At 40.7% G+C, this 22,242-nt stretch overlaps 1 protein-coding gene across 2 annotated transcripts in view; it reads left to right on the forward strand.

Moving 5' to 3' along the window:
- Nucleotides 1-22,242, forward strand: part of LOC122561762 (selenocysteine insertion sequence-binding protein 2-like) — a 48,185-nt gene that overhangs the window by 7,038 nt on the left and 18,905 nt on the right. For both annotated transcript variants that reach the window (XM_043713885.1, XM_043713894.1), the window contains exons 2-3: nucleotides 8,104-8,254; nucleotides 19,090-19,310. In XM_043713885.1, coding sequence (XP_043569820.1) covers nucleotides 8,211-8,254; nucleotides 19,090-19,310 — 265 coding nt within the window. In that variant the 5' untranslated portion in view covers nucleotides 8,104-8,210. The remainder of the gene's footprint in view (nucleotides 1-8,103; nucleotides 8,255-19,089; nucleotides 19,311-22,242) is intronic.

The raw sequence follows: 22,242 nt of genomic DNA on the forward strand, positions 1-22,242 counted from the left end.
TACAAGGATGTTGCCAGGGTTGGAGGATCTGAGCTACAGGGAGAGGCTGAACAGGCTGGGGCTGTTTTCCCTGGAGCGTCGGAGGCTGAGGGGTGACCTTATAGAGTTTTACAAAATTATGAGGGGCATGGATAGGGTAAGTAGGCAAAGTCTTTTCCCTGGCGTTGAGGAGTCCAGAACTAGAGGATATAGGTTTAGGGTGAGAGGGGAAAGATCTAAAAGTGATCTAAGGGGCAACTTTTTCACACAGAGCTTGGTACATGTATGGAATGAGCTGCCAGAGGATGTGGTGAAGGCTGGTACAATTGAAACATTTAAGAGGCATTTGGATGGGTATATGAGCAAGTTGGATACAAGATTTGTTTGGCCAAAGACAATAGATGGTATTCTGGAGGGGTGTTTTTCTGACTGGAGATCTGTGACCACTGGTGTTTCTTAAGGGTTAGTGTTGGACCCTCTTACTTGTAATGGTTTGGTCTGATTAGCATTTGCAAATGACATGAAAATTGGTGGAATTGTGAATAGTGAGAAAGGATATCAAAGGATGCAGCAGGATGTAGATCAGCTGGAAAATTGGGCAAAGAAATGGCAACTGAAGTTTAATCTGTACCTGTGTGAGGTGATGCACTTTGGGAGGTCAAATGCAAGAGGAAAGTATGCTGTAAATGGCCGTAACCTGAGGAGCACTGATATACCTTGGGGTCTAAGTCCATAACTCCCTGAAACTGGCAACACAAGTGGATTAGGTGGTAAAGAAGGCATAAGACATGCTTGTCTTCATCAGTCAAGGCACTGAATATAAAAGTTGGCAAGTCGTATGGCAAATGTATAAGAGTTTGGTCAGGTTATATGTGAAGTACTGTGTACAATTCTGATCACTTCAATATAGGAAAATCATGGAGTCTTTGGAGAGGTTGTGGAAGAGGTTTACTAGGATGTTGCCTGGATTGGAGTGTATTAGGTGTAAGGAAAAGTTAGACAAGCTTGGATTGTTTTCGCGAGAGCATTGGAGTCTGAGGGGAAACTGAAAGGAGTATACAAAATTATGAGAGGCATGGATAGGACGGATAGTCAGAGTCTCTTTCTCAGGGTGGAAATGTCAAATACTAGAGGTCATAGGTTTAAGGTGAGAGTGGTAAAGTTTAAAGGAGATGTGCAAGGAATGTTGCTTTCCAGAAGAGGGTGATAAGTACCTGGAATGAACTGCTGAGGGATGTGGTCTAAACAGATACGATTGTAAAGTTTAAGAGTCATTTAGACAAATATGTGAACAGGCAGAGAATAGTGGGATATGGACCATGTGCAGGCAGATGGAATTTGTTTAGAAAACATCGCGGTCGGCATAGGTGTGGTGGGCCGATGGGCCTGTTCCTGTACTGCACTGTTCTATGATTTGAATTAAATAGTGCTTTAATATTTTAAGCCTCTGTAGTCTGTATATTTGTGCTTTTTTCCTTAAGGGAAATGTAGCTATTGAAATGAAAGAGCATGCTAAGAGTGAGAATAGGAAGAAAACATTTTCTTTAAAAATTCACTAAGCAGATATGAGCCTCAATGGCTTGGTCTGCATTTATTATCTGTTACCTGGTGATTGTAAGGCAGAGAGAGTTTCATGATTAGTAAGGGAACCAATAGTCACGGGGAGAAGACAGGAGAATGAGATAAAGAATCATATTAGCCATGATCGAATGGTGGAGCAGACTTGATGGACCAAATGGTCTAAATCTGCTCCTACATCTTATTGTCTTCAGTGCCCTGGAGAAGGAGCTGATGAGCTGCATCCGTGAAGCACATTGACTGTAGTGGTTCAAGAAAGTGGACACCACCACCTTTTTTGAGGGCAACTATGAATGGACAATAAATGCTGACCTGCTAACGAACACCACACCCCATGAGTGAAGTTTTAAAAAAAAATGTTCTTCCTATTCCACCATCCAACTTGTTATTCATGGACTTTCAGCTACAGTTCAAGCTGTAAATTAATGTATGTAAAACATGTACCCAATTGGACTCATATATTTGTGTTCACTTGACAATTATGGAACACAGTGAACAGAAGGAGATCATTTAGCCTCTCGAGCCTGTTTCATCAACCACTAAAATCGTAGTTGATATCTAAATCAATGCCCGAATCCAACCCTACACTTTGACTTTGTGCATCTAGTAAAAAAACATCTGATACATCTCTTTTTAAAATTATTCCTTCAAGAAATGTGGTCTTTGTTGGCTGGTCAGCATTCATTGCTCATTCTTCAGGGTCAAGGAGTGGGCGCAAGGCATTCTGTAAAGGGAAAATATACAACTAGACGTAATGGTACATGTTAGTACCAACAACATAGTCAGGAAGAGTGATGAGGTCCTGCAAAGTGAGTTAAGTAATCCGTTGAAAAGCAGGACATCTAGGGTTGTAAACTCAAGCTTACTAGGCAAGGTAGCACAGTGGAGAGCACTGCTATCTTGCATGGTCAGCGAATTGGATTCAGTTCCAACCTCTGACAACTGTCTGTGTGGAGTTTGCATGTTCTCTCGTATCTGCATGGGTTTCCTTCCACAGTACAAGGATGTGCAGGTTAGGTGGATTGGCCATGCTAAATTGCCTGTAATGTCCAGTGATGTGTGGGCTAGGTGGATTGTCCATAGCAAATGCAGGGGTTTTGGCAGGATGCTCTTTGGCGGATCAGTGCAGACTCGATGAGCCAAATGGTCTCTATCTGCACTGTGGGGATTCTATGATTCTCTGATTATACCCTGTGCTACATGTGACTGAGGCCGGGAATAGGAAGATTTTACAGTTAAAATACTTGGCTAAAGAGCGAGTGAAGGAGGGAGGGCTTCAGATATGTGAGCCATTGGGATGTTTTTCAGGATCTGTACAAGAAGGATTAAACTGGAGGGGTAGCAATATTGTGGCAGGGATGTGTGTCAGTGTCACTTCGCATGGTTTAATCTAGGGTGACAAGGTGGGAACCAGCACAGTAGGTCAGCAAGTGGAAATGACCAAGGAGGCTTTAAAGACTAAAGCCTGTAAGGATAATTCCATGCTGTATGACTCTGAGTATGACTCTAAGATGAAGAACACAGAGTGAGAGATTACTGATCGCTGCAGAACTGGTGGTCTGAATTGCATTTGTTTTAACACAAAAAGTATGACAGATAAGGCAATGAACTTACAGCTTGGTTTAGTGCATAAAACTATGATATTGTAGCTATTACAGAGACTTGGTTGTCAGAGTGATAAGACTGGTAGCTTAAGGTTCTGTGATTTAGATATTTTGGGCAAGATAGGAATGTGAAAGAAGTAGGGGATTTGGCCATAGAAGATAGAGGGTATTATGGAGGGGTGTTTTTCTGACTGGAGGTTTATGATCACTGATGTTTCCTGATTAAACCAATTTCTTATATAGCTACAATATCGTATTTAAATGCACTAAACCAAGCTCTAAGTTACCTGTCATCATACTTGTGATAAAACAAATGCAATTCAGACTGCCAGTCCCACAGTGTTCAGTAACCCCTCACTCTGTGTTCTTTCTCTTAGTCATACTGTACTGAGGAAGGACACTTTGGAGGGCTCATTCAATGAGGCCATGCATGTAGAACTCTGGAATGGGAAGGTTGCATTCACTTCGGGTTGTACTACAGGCCTGCCAACAGCCAGAGGGTGATACAGGAATAGGTATGTAGACAAATGATGGAAAAATATGAAAATAGTAGGGTTGTTGCAGTGGGAGATTTTAACTTCCCATATATGAACTGGGACTCCCTTAGCACAAAGTTTCGGATGTTGGGAGGTATTTGTTAGGTACATCCAGGAGGGTTTCTTGAAGAAATGTGTGAATAGACAAGGAACGGGACCATGCTAAGCCTGCTGTTGGGGAATGATCCCATCCAGGTGAAGAATTTTCAGTGGGGGAGCATTGCGGGAATAGTCACCATAATTCGTCATTTTTAATTTGTTGGTGGATAGGTGTAAGAGTAAAAGTACTAAATTGGGGAAGGCTATCTATGACAATATTAGGCAGGAACTGGGGAATGTATTTTGGGGGCAGGTGTTTGAGTGTAAATGTACGTCCAGATTTATATCATGTGGCAATCTTTTAGAGTTCAGGACCATTATGTTCCTGTGAAAATGAAGGATAAGGATGGCAAGATTTGGGAACCTTGGATGATGAGAAATTGTGAGCTTAGTTAAAGAGGAAAAGGAGCCATATGTAAGGTTAAGGAAATTGAAGACAGAGCCCTTGAGGAATACAAAGAAAGCAGGAAAGAACAAGTTAGGAGGGCTAAAAGGGGCCATGAAATGACCTTGGCAAACAGGATTAAGAAAAATCCTATGGCTAACTATAAGTATGTACTGAACAGAAGAGTAGATTGGAAAGGTCCATTCAGGGATAAAGAAAATTTATTCATAGAGCCAGAGGACTTGAGTGATATCCTTAACAAGGGCATGTCAATATTAAAAAAGGTGTTGATTTTGGTGTTAATGTAGATGGGTACCTCAGACCTAAAAGGATCTATTCCAGAATACTGAGGGAAGAGAGGTAGAAATGGCAGAGGGAATTTAATCTGGACACATGCAAGGTGATGCATTTTGGAAGGTCTAATGCAGGAGGGAATTATGCAGTAAATGGCAGAGCCCTTGGAAGCATTGACTTAGACAGGTGTACAGGTCCACAGTTCCCTGCAAATGGTAAGACAAGTGGCGAGTTTTTAGCATTTCCCCCCCCCAGATCTTCCCCTCACTGAGGATGAACATCAGTGCTCAGTAAAGGTCTCACTTTCATCTCGCTACACTCCTTAGGTCAACGAATTCCATACATGTTGCAACATTGAACTTTTCTTCCACTGCCTCCGCCTCCATGCTTACTTTTTAAAATTGTGACTCCCACCTACCCTCCAAGGACCTTTTCTCCCACTGCAAACCTACTCCATTCTCTTGAATACGTCTTCCTGGTCTCTTACCCACCCTGGATCTTCAGCTCCAACTGCTGCCATGACATTGACCCCTCTCACCCACTCCAACCTTGCACACTCACAAAGCACAGCCCTCCAGTCCTCTGCTCCAACCCCAACCTCACCATTAAACTATTAGACAAGGGGACGTGCAGTGATAGTTTGGTGCACTGACCTCTACATCTCTGAAGTCAGGTGCCAACTCTGCCATCTCCAGCTACTGCCCCCTCACCTTCCATCACCAAACCATCTCCCAGACTATCCACAACCTCAGGTGATCTTCCATCCACAGCCTCCAACTTCATAGTTACGCAAACGCCAAACCGCCTGGTTCTACCTTTTACCCAAAATCCACAAACCTGACTGCCCCAGTCGACCTATTGTCTCCACTTGCTCCTGTCCCACTGGACTTATCTCTTCATATCTTGACACCGTCCTGTTTCCCCTTGGTCCAGGAACTCCCCACATAAATTTGGAACACCACCACACGCCCCTCCTTCTCCTCCATGACTTTCGTTTCCCCAGTCCCAGTATCTATACGTGTTCATCTGCCATGGCAAAGGCCTCCAAGCCCTCTGTTTCTTCCTGTCCTGCCAATCCATCCAGTACACCTCCGCCAACACACTCAATTGGCGTAACTGATTCTCATCCTCAACAACTTTGAATCCTTCTACATTCTTCAGACCAAAGGGGTAGCCATGGGTACCTGCATGGGTGCCAGCTATGTCTGCCTCTTTGTAGCATAAATGGAACAGTCCACCTTCCCCACTTCTTCCTCTGCTAAATTGATGACTATGTGATGGCCACCTTGGGTTCTATAAGGAGGTTGAACAGTTCAGCAACTTCACTAATACCTTCCACCCATTCCTGGACCTCTCCGTGTCCATCTCTGGTGAATGACTCAATATGGGCATCTGTATCAAACCCATCGACTCCCACAGCTACCTGGACTACACCTCCTTCCACCCCCAGTCTTGGAAAACACGATACCTTATTCTAAATTCCTCTGCCTTTGCCACATCTACTACCAAGAGGGGCAATCCCACTCCAGGACATGCCAGATGGCCTCCTATTTCCAGGCCCTTAATTTCCCCTCCTTAATGGTCAGCAGTGCTCTCCAGTGCATCTCCTCCACTTCCTGCACCTCAGCCCTTGAACCCCACCCCTCCAACCACAACAAGGACCGAAACCACCCCCTCCCTGTACTTCCACCCCACCAATATCCAGATACAGTGCGTTATCCTCCGCCATATCTGCCATCTACAATTAGACCTCACCACCAGTGACATACTTCCCTTCCCATCCCTGTCAGCATTCTGCAGAGATCATTCCCCTCTGTGCCTCCCTTGTTAGGTACACATCCTACACTAACCCACCCTCACCATCGGCACCTTCCCTTGCCGCTACAAGAGGTGTAAAACCTGTGCCCAAATGTTCCTCCCCGCTCCCCTCCATGCAAGGCCCTAAAAGATCTTTTCACATTTGGCAGAGATTTTCCTGCACATTCACCCACCTCATCTTCTGTGTCTGTTGCTCTCAATGTGATCTCCTCATCAGGGAGACAGAACTCCAACTCAACAGAGCATTTCTGGGACACACACCCAACAACCCCACCACTCTGTGGCCAACCACTTCAACTCCTCCTCCCACTCCAACAAGGGCATGCAAGCCCTGGGTGTCCTCCACCATTGTTATAAAGGAGTTTGGCAACAGATAAGGTACTGACTATGTAGCTGACTAGGACGCACCTGCAAAGTGCAAAACAGTGTCTAATATTAGATGTGATTCTACAGTTGAACAATATTCACTGGATTAACCTGGATGTGTGGAGGAGTATACTGACAACGTTTTTACAATTGTCAGCCAGGCTTACACTTCTGTATGTACTGAAGGTATGTATTCTGTTCTTTACAGACAGAGAACATGTGCATGCACTGTACTAGTTTCAACTCAACAGCAATCACATTACTTTTATAAAGTGGATTCCAGAACTGCATAAAATACTGCATCTGTTGCCTAACCAATATTTTTAATGTTTCCAGCATAGCCTCCTTGCTTTTGAACTCTGCCTCAACTAATAGGCAAATATCCAAGATGCCTTATTAACCACTTTATCCACTTGTCCTCCTCCATTAAAGGGCCAATGTACATGCTCAGCAGGGTCCCTCTGATCTTTGGTACTTCCCGGGGTCCACCATGTATTCCCTTACGCTACTTGCTTATGTATCAGTGATTGCACTGGAGAAAGTGCAGAGGAGATTATATTGCTGGAGCTGCAGACTTTCAATTATAAAGAAAGATTAGGTAAACTGGGGTTGTTTTCCTTAGACTAGGCGAAAGTGAGGACTGCAGATGCTGGAGATTCGAGTCAAGATTAGTGGTGCTGGAAATGCACAGCAGGTGAAGGGCTCCTGCTCGAAACGTTGATTTTCCTGCTCTGATGTTGCCTGACCTTCTGTGCATTTCCAGCACCACACTCTAATCTTGTTTTCCTTAGAGCAGAGGAGACTTGAGAGGGGATATGATTGAGATGTACAAAAATATGAGGGTCATAGAGAAAAGAGGAAACTTTATCCCTTGCTGGAGATATCAATGACTGGGGGCATAGATTTAAGGTAAGGGGCAGAAGGTTTAGAGGAGATGGAAGGAAACTCTTTTATCAAGACTGACGTCCCATTTGCCACTGATCAGCCCATATGACTGGCTTGTCTTATATGTGCCTGTATTCTAATATCTGACACTACCCTTTTGGTGATCTGTTTTCATGGGTATGGTCAGAGTGATTCAGAATTTCAGTTATTACTATGCTTGTAACACCATGTTGTATTTCCTCACTGCTTCTAGGGACTAAGTAGCACATCAGGTGCTCCCCATAAGTTTTGAAGTACCATAGCTGCTCAACTCTAGAAGAGAGGCAGCAACAGATCCAACAGTGTGAATACAAATTTAATGTTTCTAGCTACACCCCGCATGGAGTTTTCTGAGCAGAGTTTGCAATAGTAGGGCAAGTTTTTGAGCAAGGTTAAAAGACCTGTTAATTCTAATTCTGGATAGCGGAATTTTACTGGTGAAAATACTTAGTTTGTGCAATTTTATTCAGCTGTGTATACTATTCTGTGACCTAAAAATGTTGCTATATTTTTGATTTAGATTCAACAGATTTGGCTGATTCTGCTCCATCTTCATGCAATCAAAATCTAGAATCCCCTTCTGAAACACCAAAGTATCCTGAAGGAACTTTGACGGAAAGCATTTTGATGAATTCCAGACGTCCGAAGATACACAGCAGACGGTTTAGAGAGTAAGTGAACTTCTGGTGCCTTATGTTGGAATGAGTTTGATTATTAAGCGTGTTGCTTAACTTAGTACCACATGACAGTAAGTATTTCGACATTTGTCGTTAGATTCTGCAAAATTCTGATCCTTTGAATTTGAGCACTTACGCCGTTTGTACTTCCAAACAATAGAACATTGCTGGGGTCGGGGTCGGGGTCGATACTGTCATTAGATCATGAAGTACTTTTACATACTCACACTCCAGATCAAAAACACCTTCAGCTCCTGTATTCATTCTCCCTTCTGTATTTGTCACCTACTTCCTAATTTACCCTTGCCCCATTCACAAAAACATCACCTTTCATGTTGCTTAGCAGTGTACTACTGCTCCACCCAAATTATCAACATACCGTTATTGGCTATATTGCTGATATCATGAACATGTCCCTTTCCCTCAAACCAATTACCTGTTTTCAAAACTAAAATCACCACACATTCACCACCACTTTTATAAATAATACCACATCAGTGTTAGAAATGCAGAACTCTTTTTAAGGGTTATCCAGAGTTGACTGAAAGTGAGTGATGTTCACTGGACTTTGTGTTTAACAGCTGATTAATTGGGATCTTGTGGTGAATAGTAGGGTCCCTGCTTCTGAGCCAGGAATCCTGGGTTCAAGTCCCATCTGCTTCATAGTGTATAAATAACCTCTGTGAGCTGGTTGAATTTGGGGAAAAAAAATGCTTCTTTTCGAGAAAGGTATGTACAAAAAGAGGTGGAGTACTTTGTATTCCCCTCCAACACCGTCAATCCATGGAAGAAAATACTGTAGAATTTCAGACATAATATAAAGGACTAAAATTCAATTTAGAAACTTCAGATTCTGTGTTGGCATTTGCATTGTTAGATTGCACACATTTGTCCATTGTTCAGTGTTGTGGTAATAACTCTTTATGAACAAATGGTTGCTGCTGCAAAAATCTCATTTTAAGGAGATGATTGTTTCTAGCTATCTCCTTAGTGCTGTGGTGGAAGTGAATATGATTAATTACACTCAAAGTTGAGGTGGGCGTGGCTGAGACACCTGTATGGATTGAATTTCCAAACTACATTTTGAGGAGAGCCATGCATTTGTAGATTTCTGAATAAAGGTAAATAGAGGATTGGGGTGATAGCTGACAATGAATGGATCCCAGAAATACGAGCAATAATTAATAGATGTTTTCAGTGAAACTCTAAATATTACCATCAGAAATTGTCCAAGTATGAGGAATGAAGTATTTGAAGCAGCCCATGAAAGAGATGGTTTTGAACATTAATTTGATTTTGGTTTTGCTGTACAAAATCATGGCTGTTCCTCAACAATGTGTGGCCTTGATTGGCTGAACTATCATTTCGAAAGCCTGGACAAAGACAGAAATAAGTACCAACAATATGAAAGCTCTACCTGCTCTCAATTCGGAGATGGTAATACATGACCATCTTTAAAGAGAGTGGCTCTCACTTGTGAAATTAAAGGACTGCATTATTTCATAAACTATGTCATCCAGAATGATGTACCATTATTACTGAATAAGCTTTTGATGAAAAAGGCGAAATACATTTGGACATGAGGATGATTTTGTTAAAGTGGTAAACTTGCAATTCTAGGCATTATTGTATTCCATTTAAGAATTTCTTGTCAGGAAGGCCAAGATTTCTGTTAATGAAACCATACGGAAATTGTATAAACAATTTCTCATCTCTCAGAAATTAGATCTATTCTTAGTTGATGCCAGCATTACAAATAAAGAATACATCACATTGCAATGTGGCAAACGTATTACATATCCAGTTATGCCACCACATCTGATTGTAAGTATTTCATTAGCTCAGGAATTTAATGAACGAGTAGTCATGAATCTAAAGAAATAATTTGGAATGACTGTTGCATTTTGTACATATTGATTGAGTTTTTTGAAGAAGTAACAAAGAAGATTGATGAGGGCAGAGCAGTAGATATGATCTATATGGACTTCAGTAAGGCGTTCAACAAGGTTCCCCATGGGAGACTGATTAGCAAGGGCATGGATAGGATAAATAGACAAAGTCTTTTCCCTGGAGTGGGGGACTCCAGAACTGGAGGGCATAGGTTTATGGTGAGAGGGGAAAGATATAAAAAGGGACCTAAGGGGCAATTTTTTCATGCAGAGATTGGTGCATATATGAAATGACCTGCCAGAGAAAGTGGTGGAGGGTGGTACAATTACAACATTTAAAAAGGCATCTGGATGATTGTATGAATAGGAAGGGTTTGGAGGGATATGGGCAGGGTGCTGGCAAGTGGGACATTTTATACCAGCCTCCACCACATCCTCTGGCAGCTCATTCCATACACGTACCACCCTCTGCGTGAAAAAGTTGAACCTTAGGTCTCTTTTATATCTTTCCCCTCTCACCCTAAACCTATGCCGTCTAGTTCTGGACTCCCCGACTCCAGGGAAAAGACTTTGTCTATTTATCCTATCCATGCCCCTCATAATTTTGTAAACCCTCTATTATGCCACTCCTCAGCTTCTGATGCTCCAGGGAAAACCGCCCAGCCTGTTCACCCTCTCAAATCCTCCAACCTTGGCAACATCCTTGTAAATCTTTCCTGAACCCTTTCAAGTTTCACAACCTCTCTCCAAAAGGAAGGAGACCAGAATTGCACGCAATATTCCAACAGTGGCCTAGCCAATGTCCTGTACAGCCGCAACATGACTCCCAACTCCTGTACTCAATAGTCTGACCAATAAAGGAAAGCATACCAAACGCCTTCTTCACTATCCTATCTACCTGCGACTCCACTTTGAAGGAGCTATGAACGTGCACTCCAAGGTCTCTTTGTTCAGCAACACTCCCTAGGACCTTCCCATTAAGTATATAAGTCCTGCTAAGATTTGCTTTCCCAAAATGCAGCACCTTGCATTTATCTGAATTAAACTCCATCTGCCACTTCTCAGCCCATTGGCCCATCTGGTCCAGATCCTGTTGTAATCTGAGGTAACCCTCTTTGCTGTCCTCTACACCTTCAATTTTGGTGTCATCTGCAAACTTACTAACTGTACCTCCTGTGTTCACATCCAAGCCATCGATCCTTGTGGCACTCCATTGGTCACAGGCCTCCAGTCTGAAAAACAACCCTCCACCACCACCCTCTGTCTTCTAACTTTGAGCCAGTTCTGTATCCAAATGGCTCGTTCTCCGTGTATTCCGTGAGATCTAACCTTGCTAATCAGTCTCCCATGGGGTACCTTGTCAACGCCTTACTGAAGTCCATATAGATCATGTCTACCACTCTGCCCTCATCAATCCTCTTTGTTACTTCTTCAAAACACTCAGTCAAATTTGTAAGACATGATTTCCCACACACAAAGTCATGTTGACTATCCATAATCAGTCCTTGCCTTTCCAAATACAAGTAAATCCTGTCCCTCAGGATTCCCTCCAACAACCTGCCCACCACTGACCTCAGGCTCACCGGTTTATAGTTCCCTGGCTAGTCCTTACCACCCTTCCTAAATGGTAGTACCACATTAGCCAACCTCCAGTCTTCCAGTGCCTCACCAATATTGATGAAATAAATATCTCCGCAAAGGGCCCAGCAATCACATCGCTAACTTCCCACAGAGTTCTAGGGTACACCTGATCAGGTTTTGGGGATTTATCCACCTTTATGCATTTCAAGACATCCAGCAGGTCCTACTCTGTAATATGGACATTTTTCACGATGTCACCATCTATTTCTCTACATTCTATATTTTCCATGTCCTTTTCCACAGTAAACACTGATGCAAAATACTCATTTAATTTACTGTGGAGAAGGATATGGAAGATACAGAAAGCTTGACTTTTTTAGTCCTCCCCTTTAATAGCGCATTATACACCGATAGAAAAGCGTTCATTAAAGCTGAGTGTCAAAAAACTTAGAGGAGCATTGAGGCATCTATCAGACTGTCTAGAGAGAGATTTCTGATTTGGGGAGGTGGTTTACTATAAAATAGGAAATGGAAAGGGTCAGGAAAGATTATTGGGCGTGATGGAAAAGTTTTATTTGCATTATGTGAATCTGACTGACAATGGAATGAAAGATTAGGGTAAGAAAAATTAGACAACTGGAAAGAATTCGGAGTATGTTCGAAAGTTGATGATAGAAGGCAACCTGTTTGCCTCACAGGTGGATCTGTACAGAAAGTGTTTCATCTCTAAGGCCAAGGCTAGGTTGGTGGCTAAAGCTTTTGAGGAATGTTTGAATAAAGAGGGTTTAAGGTCAACTTGCATATGGCTGAGAAACTAGTTTTAAAAATATTTTTGCCATTTTAGCATCCTCTTATTGGAAATGTAACTATAGATATCAAGGTAGCTTTCTTTCAAGGGAACCTGCTCAAGATGGAAATATTCTTACAGTCCCCAAAGGAAGCAGCAGGACTAGTGGGGATGCATAAATGCACTTATGGCCTAAGTGATGCTTTCTGATATTTTTTCAGTAAGGGCAGTTCTGTTAATGTTGGGGTATTCATGGTTGAAGGAGCTCTTGCAATATTTTTATTGCTTTATAATAGAAAACCTTTGGGAGCCCTTTCAGTGCATGTTGATAATTTTGTCGGTGGTGTTGGGAGGGAGAGAAAGGAGAGAGTGATTCACCAATGACTGAAGAATAGTTTGTCGATTAAATTAGGAAGTGATTTGAAATTGGCTGTTAGACTGATCTTTGGGACAGAAGTTTAAGAGGTGGGTTTAAATGAAGGTCAAAGGGGGAAAGAGAAATAGAGTAGCAGAGATATGCATGTAGGGAATTCCAAAGCTTCAGCCCGTGGCACATGAAGCCCCAGTCATTATTGCTGAAATAATTCAAACTGGGGATGCTGAAGAGAACAGAATTACAGCAGTACAGTTCCCTGGAGACCCCAGAGACTGAGCAAGATTTACAGACAGTGACAGGGTTATGATGGAATTTGTAAACAAGAATGAGAAGTTTAAAATTAAGATGTTGCTTAATCAGGAGAAATTGTAGGTCACACATTGATTCTTAACTGTCCTCTCGGCAAGTAGGGATAGGCAAAAAAGTTGGACTAACCATTGACCCAACCTGTAAACCAATTCTTTTAAAAGAAAAACACAACGAGATGATAAGTGGATGGGACTTAATGTGGGTGAGGACATGGGCAGCAGAGTTTTGAAAGAGTCAAAGTTTCCAGAGGGTAGAATGTAAGAAACTTCTCATCAAATTTGACATTAAATCTAGAGCCAGCAAAGGCATTGGTGAGGATTTCAACATCAGATTAGCACAGTCTCGTAACGTTAAAGGAAGTGGAAATAGATGATGCAAATATGTGGTCAGAAGTTGATCTTAGGATCAAATATGACGCCAAGATTGTAGACAGTCTGGATCAGCATTAGGTAGTTGCTGGGGGGAGAGATGGAAGTCATTGGCTAGGGAACAGAGTTTGTTGGGATTGAAGCTAAGTTTTGATAAGTAGTATGATAAATTTAGAAACAGTGAAGGATTTATGCTCACAAACACTATTCAAATTAACCATGTGACAAATATATGTAAATTTGAATTATCATAAAGTGTACAATTTGCACCACCATGATAAACTTCAGCGCAGAAATAATATTTACCAACAACAACTATCAAGAAGGAAATCTCTTGGCAGAAGCAGGAAAAAAAAATTGAAAAATTTAAAGTATATTTTTAATCGAGTAATGAGTTGAGCACATCCACACGAGGCAATTTTTAACTCTGGCCCATCAACAAATATGATGGAGTTTCAGTTTGGGCGTCCTCTAACACTTTAGATCTTTTACAATCCATATGATTGAGGTATTAGATATGCTTTTAAATTCTATGGCTTAATTCCACATCAGTGCTAAGCCCTGGAAATGGAGAAATCTTATCAATACTGTGAGTTTATCTATATCATATGGATTGCAGTAGTTCAGAAAAGGTGGCATATCACTACCACTTTCTCAAGCAAATTAGGGAAGTGCAACAACTGCTGGCCTGTATAGCAATGTGTGCATATCCCAAAAATAATAAAAGTTGTACACACAGGGTACAGTAAGTTTTAGGCATCCATAAACAAACTTGTAAGTCTGCCACCTTGTTTGGAAGTTAAAATTCAATTGATGACTATCTCTCATGTTGAATTCCTGTGAGTATAAGTCTAATCTTCTTAATATTCCCTCATAAAAGAACCCTTCATTCTCAAATATCAGCCTAGTGAAACTTCTCTGAACTGCTTCTAGTGCTCAAGGTGCAGCAACAACAATGCCTTGTACAGTTGAAGCAAGAGTCTGAGTCCTACAGCATGGAGGCAGGCCCTTTGGCCCAAACTGGTCCATGCTGACTAAAATGTCCATCAACACTAAGCCCATTTCCTTCTAAACCATTCCTATCCAAGTATTTGTCCAAATGCCTTTTAGATGTTGTAAATGTTGCCCCCTCAACCACTTCTGCTGGCAGCTCATTGCATATACATACCACCCTCTGTGTAAAATAAAAAAAGTTGCTCCTCAGGTTCCCTTTTATTCTTTACCCTCTAACCTTAAACTGAAGCCCTCTATTGCTTGATTCCTCAACACTGGGAAAAAGACTGAGTGCATTCACCCTATCCATGCCTCTCATGATCTTATACACTTCTGTAAGATTTCCCCCCTCAGTATCCTACACTCTAAAGAAAAAAGTCCTAGCTTGTCTAACCTCTCCCTATAACTCAACCATTGAGCCCTGGCAACATTCTTGTAAATTTCTTCTGCACCCTGTTCAGTTTAATAACATTGCTTCTGTAGCAAGGTGACCAAAACTAAACACAGTGCTCCAAGTGTGGCCTCACCAACATCCTGTACAACTGCAACATAACTTCCCAACTTCTGTACTCAGTGCCCTGACCAATAAAGGCCAGTGTGCCAAAATCCTTCTTCACTACCCTGTCATTTTCAGAGAACCTGCACCTGAACTCCAAGGTCTCTCTGTTCCACTATACTCCTTAAGGCCCTTCATTCACCATGAAGTGCCTACCTTGATTTGATTTTCCACAATGCAAAACCTCCCACTTATCTATATTAAACTCCATTTGCCATTTCTTGGCCTACTTCCCCAGCTGATCAAGGTCCTGCTACAATTTCTGATAGCCTTTCTCACTGTCCACGATACTGCCTATTTTAGTGTAATCTGCAAACTTACTAATCATGCCTTGAGGAGAAAGTGAGGACTGCAGATGCTGGAGATCAGAGCTGAAAATGTGTTGCTGGAAAAGCGCAGCAGGTCAGGCAGCATCCAGGGAACAGGAGAATCGACGTTTCGGGCATAAGCCCTTCTTCAGGAAGGCCTTACACATTCTCATCCAAATCATTGATCAAGATAACAACCAATAATGGGCCCAGCACCGACCACTGAGGCAATTCACTAGTCACAGGCCTCCAGTCAGACAAGTATCTTTCCACTATTGCCTTCTGCTTCCTCCCATCAAGCCAATTGTGTATCCAATTTGCCAGCTTCCCCTGGATTTCATGCGATCTGACCTTCCAGAGCAGCCAACTATTTGGAACCTTATCAAAGGCCGCACTGAAATTCATATAGACTACATATACTGCCCTGTCCTTGTTAACCTTCATAGTCACTTCATCAAAGAACTCGAACAAATTTGTGAGGCATGATCTCCCAGACACAAAGCCATGCTGACAATTTCTAATCAAAGCCTGTCTTTCCAAATGCATGTATATCTTATCTCTCAGAATCTTCTCAAGTAACTTACCCACCATAGATGTTAGCCTTGCTGGTCTATAGTTCCCAGGTTTTTCTTTGCAGCCCTCCTTGAATAATGGCACAAAATCCACTACCCTCCAGTCTTTCAGGACCTCATCTGTGTGGCTAATAATGATGCAAAAGTATTAGCCAGGGTCCCCGCAATTTCTCCTCTAGCCTCTTGCAGTGTTCTTGAATATATCTGGTCAGGACCAGGAGATTTATCCACCTTCATATACTCTAATACATCCAACACCATCTCTACTATGAAATTGATTGCCCCAAGATATGACCACCAACTTCCCCAAGTTCCCAAGTGTTAAAGTCTTTCTCCACGATAAACACAGAGGATAAATATTCATTGAGGACCTCGCCCATCTCCTGCAGTTCTATACGTACATGCCCACTTTGGTCCTTTAGGGGTCCTATTCTCTCTCTTTTAAAATAGTTATGGAGAGGGATAATACTGATCCACAGAAGGAGTTATTTTTCCTTTAATATACTTAAAGAACCTCTTGGATTCATCCTAATCTTCTCAGTCAAGGCTATCTCATGCCCCCTTTTTGCCTTCCTGATTTCCTCCTTCAGTAAACTCCTGTACCACTATATACCTCCTGGGATTCCCTTGATCCCAACTGCCTGTACCTGAGTCATACCTTGTCCTTTTTTCTGGTCAAAGCCTCAATGTCTCTTTTTATAGGGTTCCCTATTCCTGCCAACCTTGCCCTTCACCCACACAGGAACATACAGACCTTGAACTATAGCCATCTCACTTTTAAAGGCCTCCCATTTGCCGGATGTCCCTTTGCCTGCATACAATCTATTCATTTATCCTCTTCAAGCTCCTGTTTAATTCTATCAAAGTTCGTCTTGCCCCAATTTAGAACTTGAACCTGTGGACCAGTTTTGTACCTTTCCATTACTATTTTATAATTAATAGAATTATGGTCACTGGTACCAAAGTGCTCCCTTACTGTCACCTCAGTCACCTGTCGTGTCCTATTTCCCAAGAGTAGGTTGAGTTTTGCCCCTTCATAACTAGGACCCTCTATATATTGCATGAGGAAACTTTCCTGAACACACTCAACAAATTCCATCCCATTCCTCTTAGTGCTCTAGCAGTCCCCATTTGTGTTAGGAAAATTAAAATCCCCTACTATGACAACCGTATTGCTCTTGCAAGTCTCCACGGTCTCTCTGCATATTTGTTCCATTGATTCCCATAGACTGTTAGGGAGCCTGAAATACAACCCCAATAATGTCACCATCCCCTCTTATTTATTACTCCAGTCACAAAGCCTCACTGAACGATTTTTCAGTTATTTCATCTCTGACTACTGTTGTGAAACTTGCCTTTATCAAAAATACAACACACACTCCCTTCTTTCCACCACCTCTGTCCCACCTAAAGTACCTGGTATGTAAAGCTGCTAGTCCTGTCCCTCCCTTAGCCATGTTTCTGTATGGTTGTAATATCCCTAAGTTAATCGGCCTTACCTGTCAGCCCTCTTGCATTGAAATAGATGCAATTTAATCCAACAGGCATTCCTTGCATCCTGTTGAGTTCTGGCCTGACCGGTCTCTTCACTTTACCGTTTCTGATTACTGTCTCCTTCTAGCTTCGCATGTGCCTCCCTGCTGTTGAGGATCCTTGTGTACTGTATTTTTATACTTTTCCCCTTTGCAATAAAGACCAACACGTCATTTAGCTTCCGAATTGTTTGCTGGTTCAGCACATTTTTATGATTCATGTACAGGTCTCCCAGATCCATCTGTACCATGTCTTTCTATTTCCTCTCCACATTTAATTATTTTCTTTTTAAATTCTTAACCCCTAAAGTGGGAAACCTTGCATTTTCTAACCTTTGTATGCCATCTGTTAAATTTTGATTCATTTAATGTGTCTTTATTCCCTTTTAAGACTAATTGTTCTCCCCACAACTTGCTTTCCTACTCACTTTTATATTGTCAGTAAAATTTGCTCCAATATAGTCAGTCTCTACTTCCCCCCAAATATCATGGATGGTAAATATTTGAAACCTCACAGCTGATCCCTGTGGCCATTTTACTGATTGCAATTTGCCAAACTGATGCTCAGCTTGACTCAGATTCTTTTCCAAATTGATATATCACTCCCAGCACTCTTATTTTGGCAGTAACCTTTTATGTAGCACCTTTATTGAATGTCTCTTGGAAACTCAGTATGCTACATCCACTCCTATCCCTTGGTCCACCCTAATTGTTAAATCCTCAAATTACTCCAACGAATTTGTTAAAAAAACTAAACAGTTCTGTTTTTCGTAGATTTATATTGTATTGTTGATCTGTTTTTGAATAGTGGATAGTTTTGTGATGATTGTAGAAAAGACTAATGATTATAAGAATGAGGGTTTACACTCATAATCTTTAAAACAAAATTGTTGCATGCAGATAGTGCTTTTTCTTTGCAAAATGAAACTGTTTAAGCTCTTATAGTCAGAGACTTCAAACTTGGAAGGTTTCAGTAAATATCTGCATACATGCTTGATAACAGAAACATATTGGTTACAAAATGACTTTTAATTATCTACTTAGTTTAAATCTATATAAATCAGTTTTATGATTATTTTTCCAATACTATTCTCTACAGCCTATCATCCTTCACATCTGTAAATTTAATTTCTTTAAATAATCTATTGCCTGAATCATCATACTTCTCTATCATCTCTGTCTTCCCTTGACTACATTGGCTTTGAATCTTAATTTACCTCAAATATTTAAGCATTCATGGCTTTATCGCTCCTTCTGCTTTATATTTACATCACCAACATGATCATACAAATTTGCTTGTACTGTAATTTTCACTCCTCCATTGTACTTGTGATTTATTATCATCTGAATTCAAAAATCATACAATTTCAGATTGTAATTTGTAATGCAAATTTCTAATTTGCCTGTTTGCTTTGTCCATTATCATATGATGAGAACAGCAAATGCAAATTTTTCGTGAGTTTCATTCTTCTGCTGATACCGACACCATGTTTTTCCTTGCGTAACATATACTTTGCGATAGTTTCTTACCATGTGCATGTTTTTTTTTCTCATTAAGATATTGCAGCCAAGTGCTTAGTAAAGAAGTTGATAACTATGTGTCTGACCTGCTGAAAGAACTTGTCCGTTTCCAAGATCGTTTGTACCAGAAGGATCCAGTTAAAGCTAAGAAAAAACGTAGGATTGTAATGGGGCTGAGAGAAGTGTTAAAACATCTAAAGCTGAAAAAGCTTAAATGTGTTATCATTTCTCCAAACTGTGAGAGAATACAATCCAAAGGTAAGTTGTTTGTAATTGTTCTTTTTTACAAGATGTAGAAAAGAGGATATTTAATAGGAACAAGGTTAGGTTGTTTATCACAGTGAGCACATTTTACTATTCAGTGATATCACGATTGATCTATGACCTGCCTCCATATGCTTAACATCTTTAAGACCGTCAGACATAGGAACAGAAAAAAACCATTCAGCCCATCAAATCTGCTCCATTTAATGAATCCTGGGGATCCTCAATGCTTGATTCCCTTGTTGATTAAAAATCTGTCCTTTCCACCTCAAATATACTTAACAACCCAGCCTCAACAGATTTCTGTGCTAAAGAATTCCACAGATTGACTACCTGCGTCTTAAATGCACAACTCTAAGACTGTGTCTCAGGACCGAGAGAGTCTCCCACAAAGGAAAACAACCTCCCAGCATCTACCCTGTCAAGCCCTTAAGGTCTCCTGTCATTCTTCCAAACTCCGTTGAGTACAAGCCCAATCTATTCAACTTCTCCTCATAAAAATCCCTTCTAGATTAACCTAGTCAAACTTTATTGCCAGTATATCTTTCCTTTTATAATGTGACAAAAAACGTTCACAGAATTCTGGGTGTTGTCTGACTAATGCATTCTGTAATTTTAGCAAAATCCTCCTACTTTTACACTCCATTTCCTTAAAAAATAAATGCCAATCGTCCATTTGCCATTCTTGTTTACCTACTGAAATTGTGTGTTAGCTATTTTGTGATTCGTGTATTAGAGCCTCCAATTTCCCTCCTTTCTCAGCTTTCTTCAGACTTTAACCCCATTTAAATAATAGACAGTATTGAAACTAAGTGCATTAATTGTCTCTACCATGATTAAAATGGAGAATAATTGGAAGAAATGGAGAAGGAAGTACTTAAAGGGGGTGGGGGAAGCTGTATGGGAGAGACGCATCTCTATGATATGAGTCTGGATAGTTACTTACTGTGTTTGGGCACAATATTAAACTGTAAGTTTTAGTATAGAAGGATAAAATATGTTGGCGCAGTCTTGGAGGGCTGAAGGGCGTGTTCCTGAACTGTATTGTACTTTGTTTTAAAAGTATTCACTATTGCTGCTTGAATGTAATCTGGCATAATCCCTCACAATTGCTAATTTATCTTTTTAAGTATAGGACATTTAACTTTGGGTGATTTTAAGTTTTAAAGCTTCTATTGCGTTTGGCATATTTGGCTTATTGTGGATTTAATCCAGTCATTTTCCTTGTGAAAAATAATTTGAATTTGAGAATAAAGCTAAACTTCACAACATATTAAATAGTATAAAACATTAAATCTACTGCTGAAGTGTATGCAATCAAAAACTGAGCATTGTGTGACTTGCACGTTGCAAAGTTAATCCCACCTGTTCATTTGTCCAAAGATTTGTCAGTTCTGCTCAGTGTTTGCTTAGATGTCAGACACTTCCTTAACAACTGAACATTACTGACAAGCTGGGCTGATCTATTCACTGGAACCTACAGTCACGAGGAACTGCATCTTCACTCAGAATCAACAGTTTCTGTATCACCTGCAATGTGGACACTGAACTGCCTCACACATATATACTTTTTTTTTCTCTTGGTTTCAGTCAGAGTAACAATGTGGAAAAAAAAGAGTATTTTCTAATTTCCTAATGAATATTATCATGTTGTTCACTAGTCATGTAAGTAAAACCTATTTATAGTAAGTCCCCACCTCAAAATATTTTTATTTAATCAAAACTTTTTACTTCATTGATTCTTAGTTGATAAAGACCCACTTTGTCAACCATAAAATGTTTGTGGACATGTAACCAGTCAGAAATATTAACACTCCCAGTTGGCAGTGTCGCTTGAAGACTGAAACTTGATAACCTGCTCAATTTGAAGTTGCTAATCCAATCACAAACAAAGTTGTTCCAAATTTTCAAGTAATAATTCACCTTTTCCAAAAAGATTAGGTTGGACAATCTAGCATGGTTAACTAGCTCAAAAGTGCACATCCTCTTTCTTTGAGTGAAGAAAAAAAAAGTTGATAATCCGCAACCATTTCCTTGATTTTCAGGTTGTTGCAGTGGATGTTTCTCTGGATGGTGTTCCTCTCCATTTTCCATCTTGTATTTTGGTTGTGTATGGGAGGTTTCTGACTAATATTCTTCTAAAATTATTCCTAAAATTTAACAATGTCAAGGTCACATGATGGGGAAAGCTAATCATTTAAAATGAACTCATTCATCCTGAAATACCCTGAAGTTTGCCCATTGTAACACCTGACTTTTTAAAAATGTCTCCACTGTTAAATCTTGAAGTCTGTTTTATGTATTGAATATGCCGTGAAAAGTTTTTTTTTATAAATACTAAGTTTGTGTTTTCCGTGTTGGTGCTTCTTCTGTCCAATTCATGAAATTTAAGGTAATCATATAAGTGTATCTTTACCACTCCTACAAATACCTCTTTCCTTGTTGCTTCGACATTTACCAGGAATCAGCCATTGTTCACTTGAGAGTTGTTCACTGCACAACCTCTCAGGTTTGAATGTCTCTCACGTGTTCAAGTAACTAGAACTACACATCATACTTTTCAGTGCAATCTGACCAATGCATGTCACAATTCAACTATTTTTGACTAGTATTTCACTATTCTGATTGTGTAATTCATCTTCTGTTGGTCTTATTGATTTCTGCTGAACATTCATTCAGCTCATTTAACTTTACCAAGACTCTTGGATCCCTTTTAATTTAGCCTATTTGGAGAGATTGTATTTTGCTTGTTTTTCTGTCCTTTGGTTCTTGTTCAAGTTATAGAACATAGAACATAGAAGAATACAGCGCAGTACAGGCCCTTCGGCCCTCGATGTTGCGCCGATCCAAGCCCACCTAACCTACACTAGCCCACTATCCTCCATATGCCTATCCAATGCCCGCATAAATGCCCATAATGAGGGAG

This window comes from Chiloscyllium plagiosum, chromosome 2, assembly GCF_004010195.1.
Source record: "Chiloscyllium plagiosum isolate BGI_BamShark_2017 chromosome 2, ASM401019v2, whole genome shotgun sequence".
NCBI lineage: Eukaryota > Metazoa > Chordata > Chondrichthyes > Orectolobiformes > Hemiscylliidae > Chiloscyllium > Chiloscyllium plagiosum.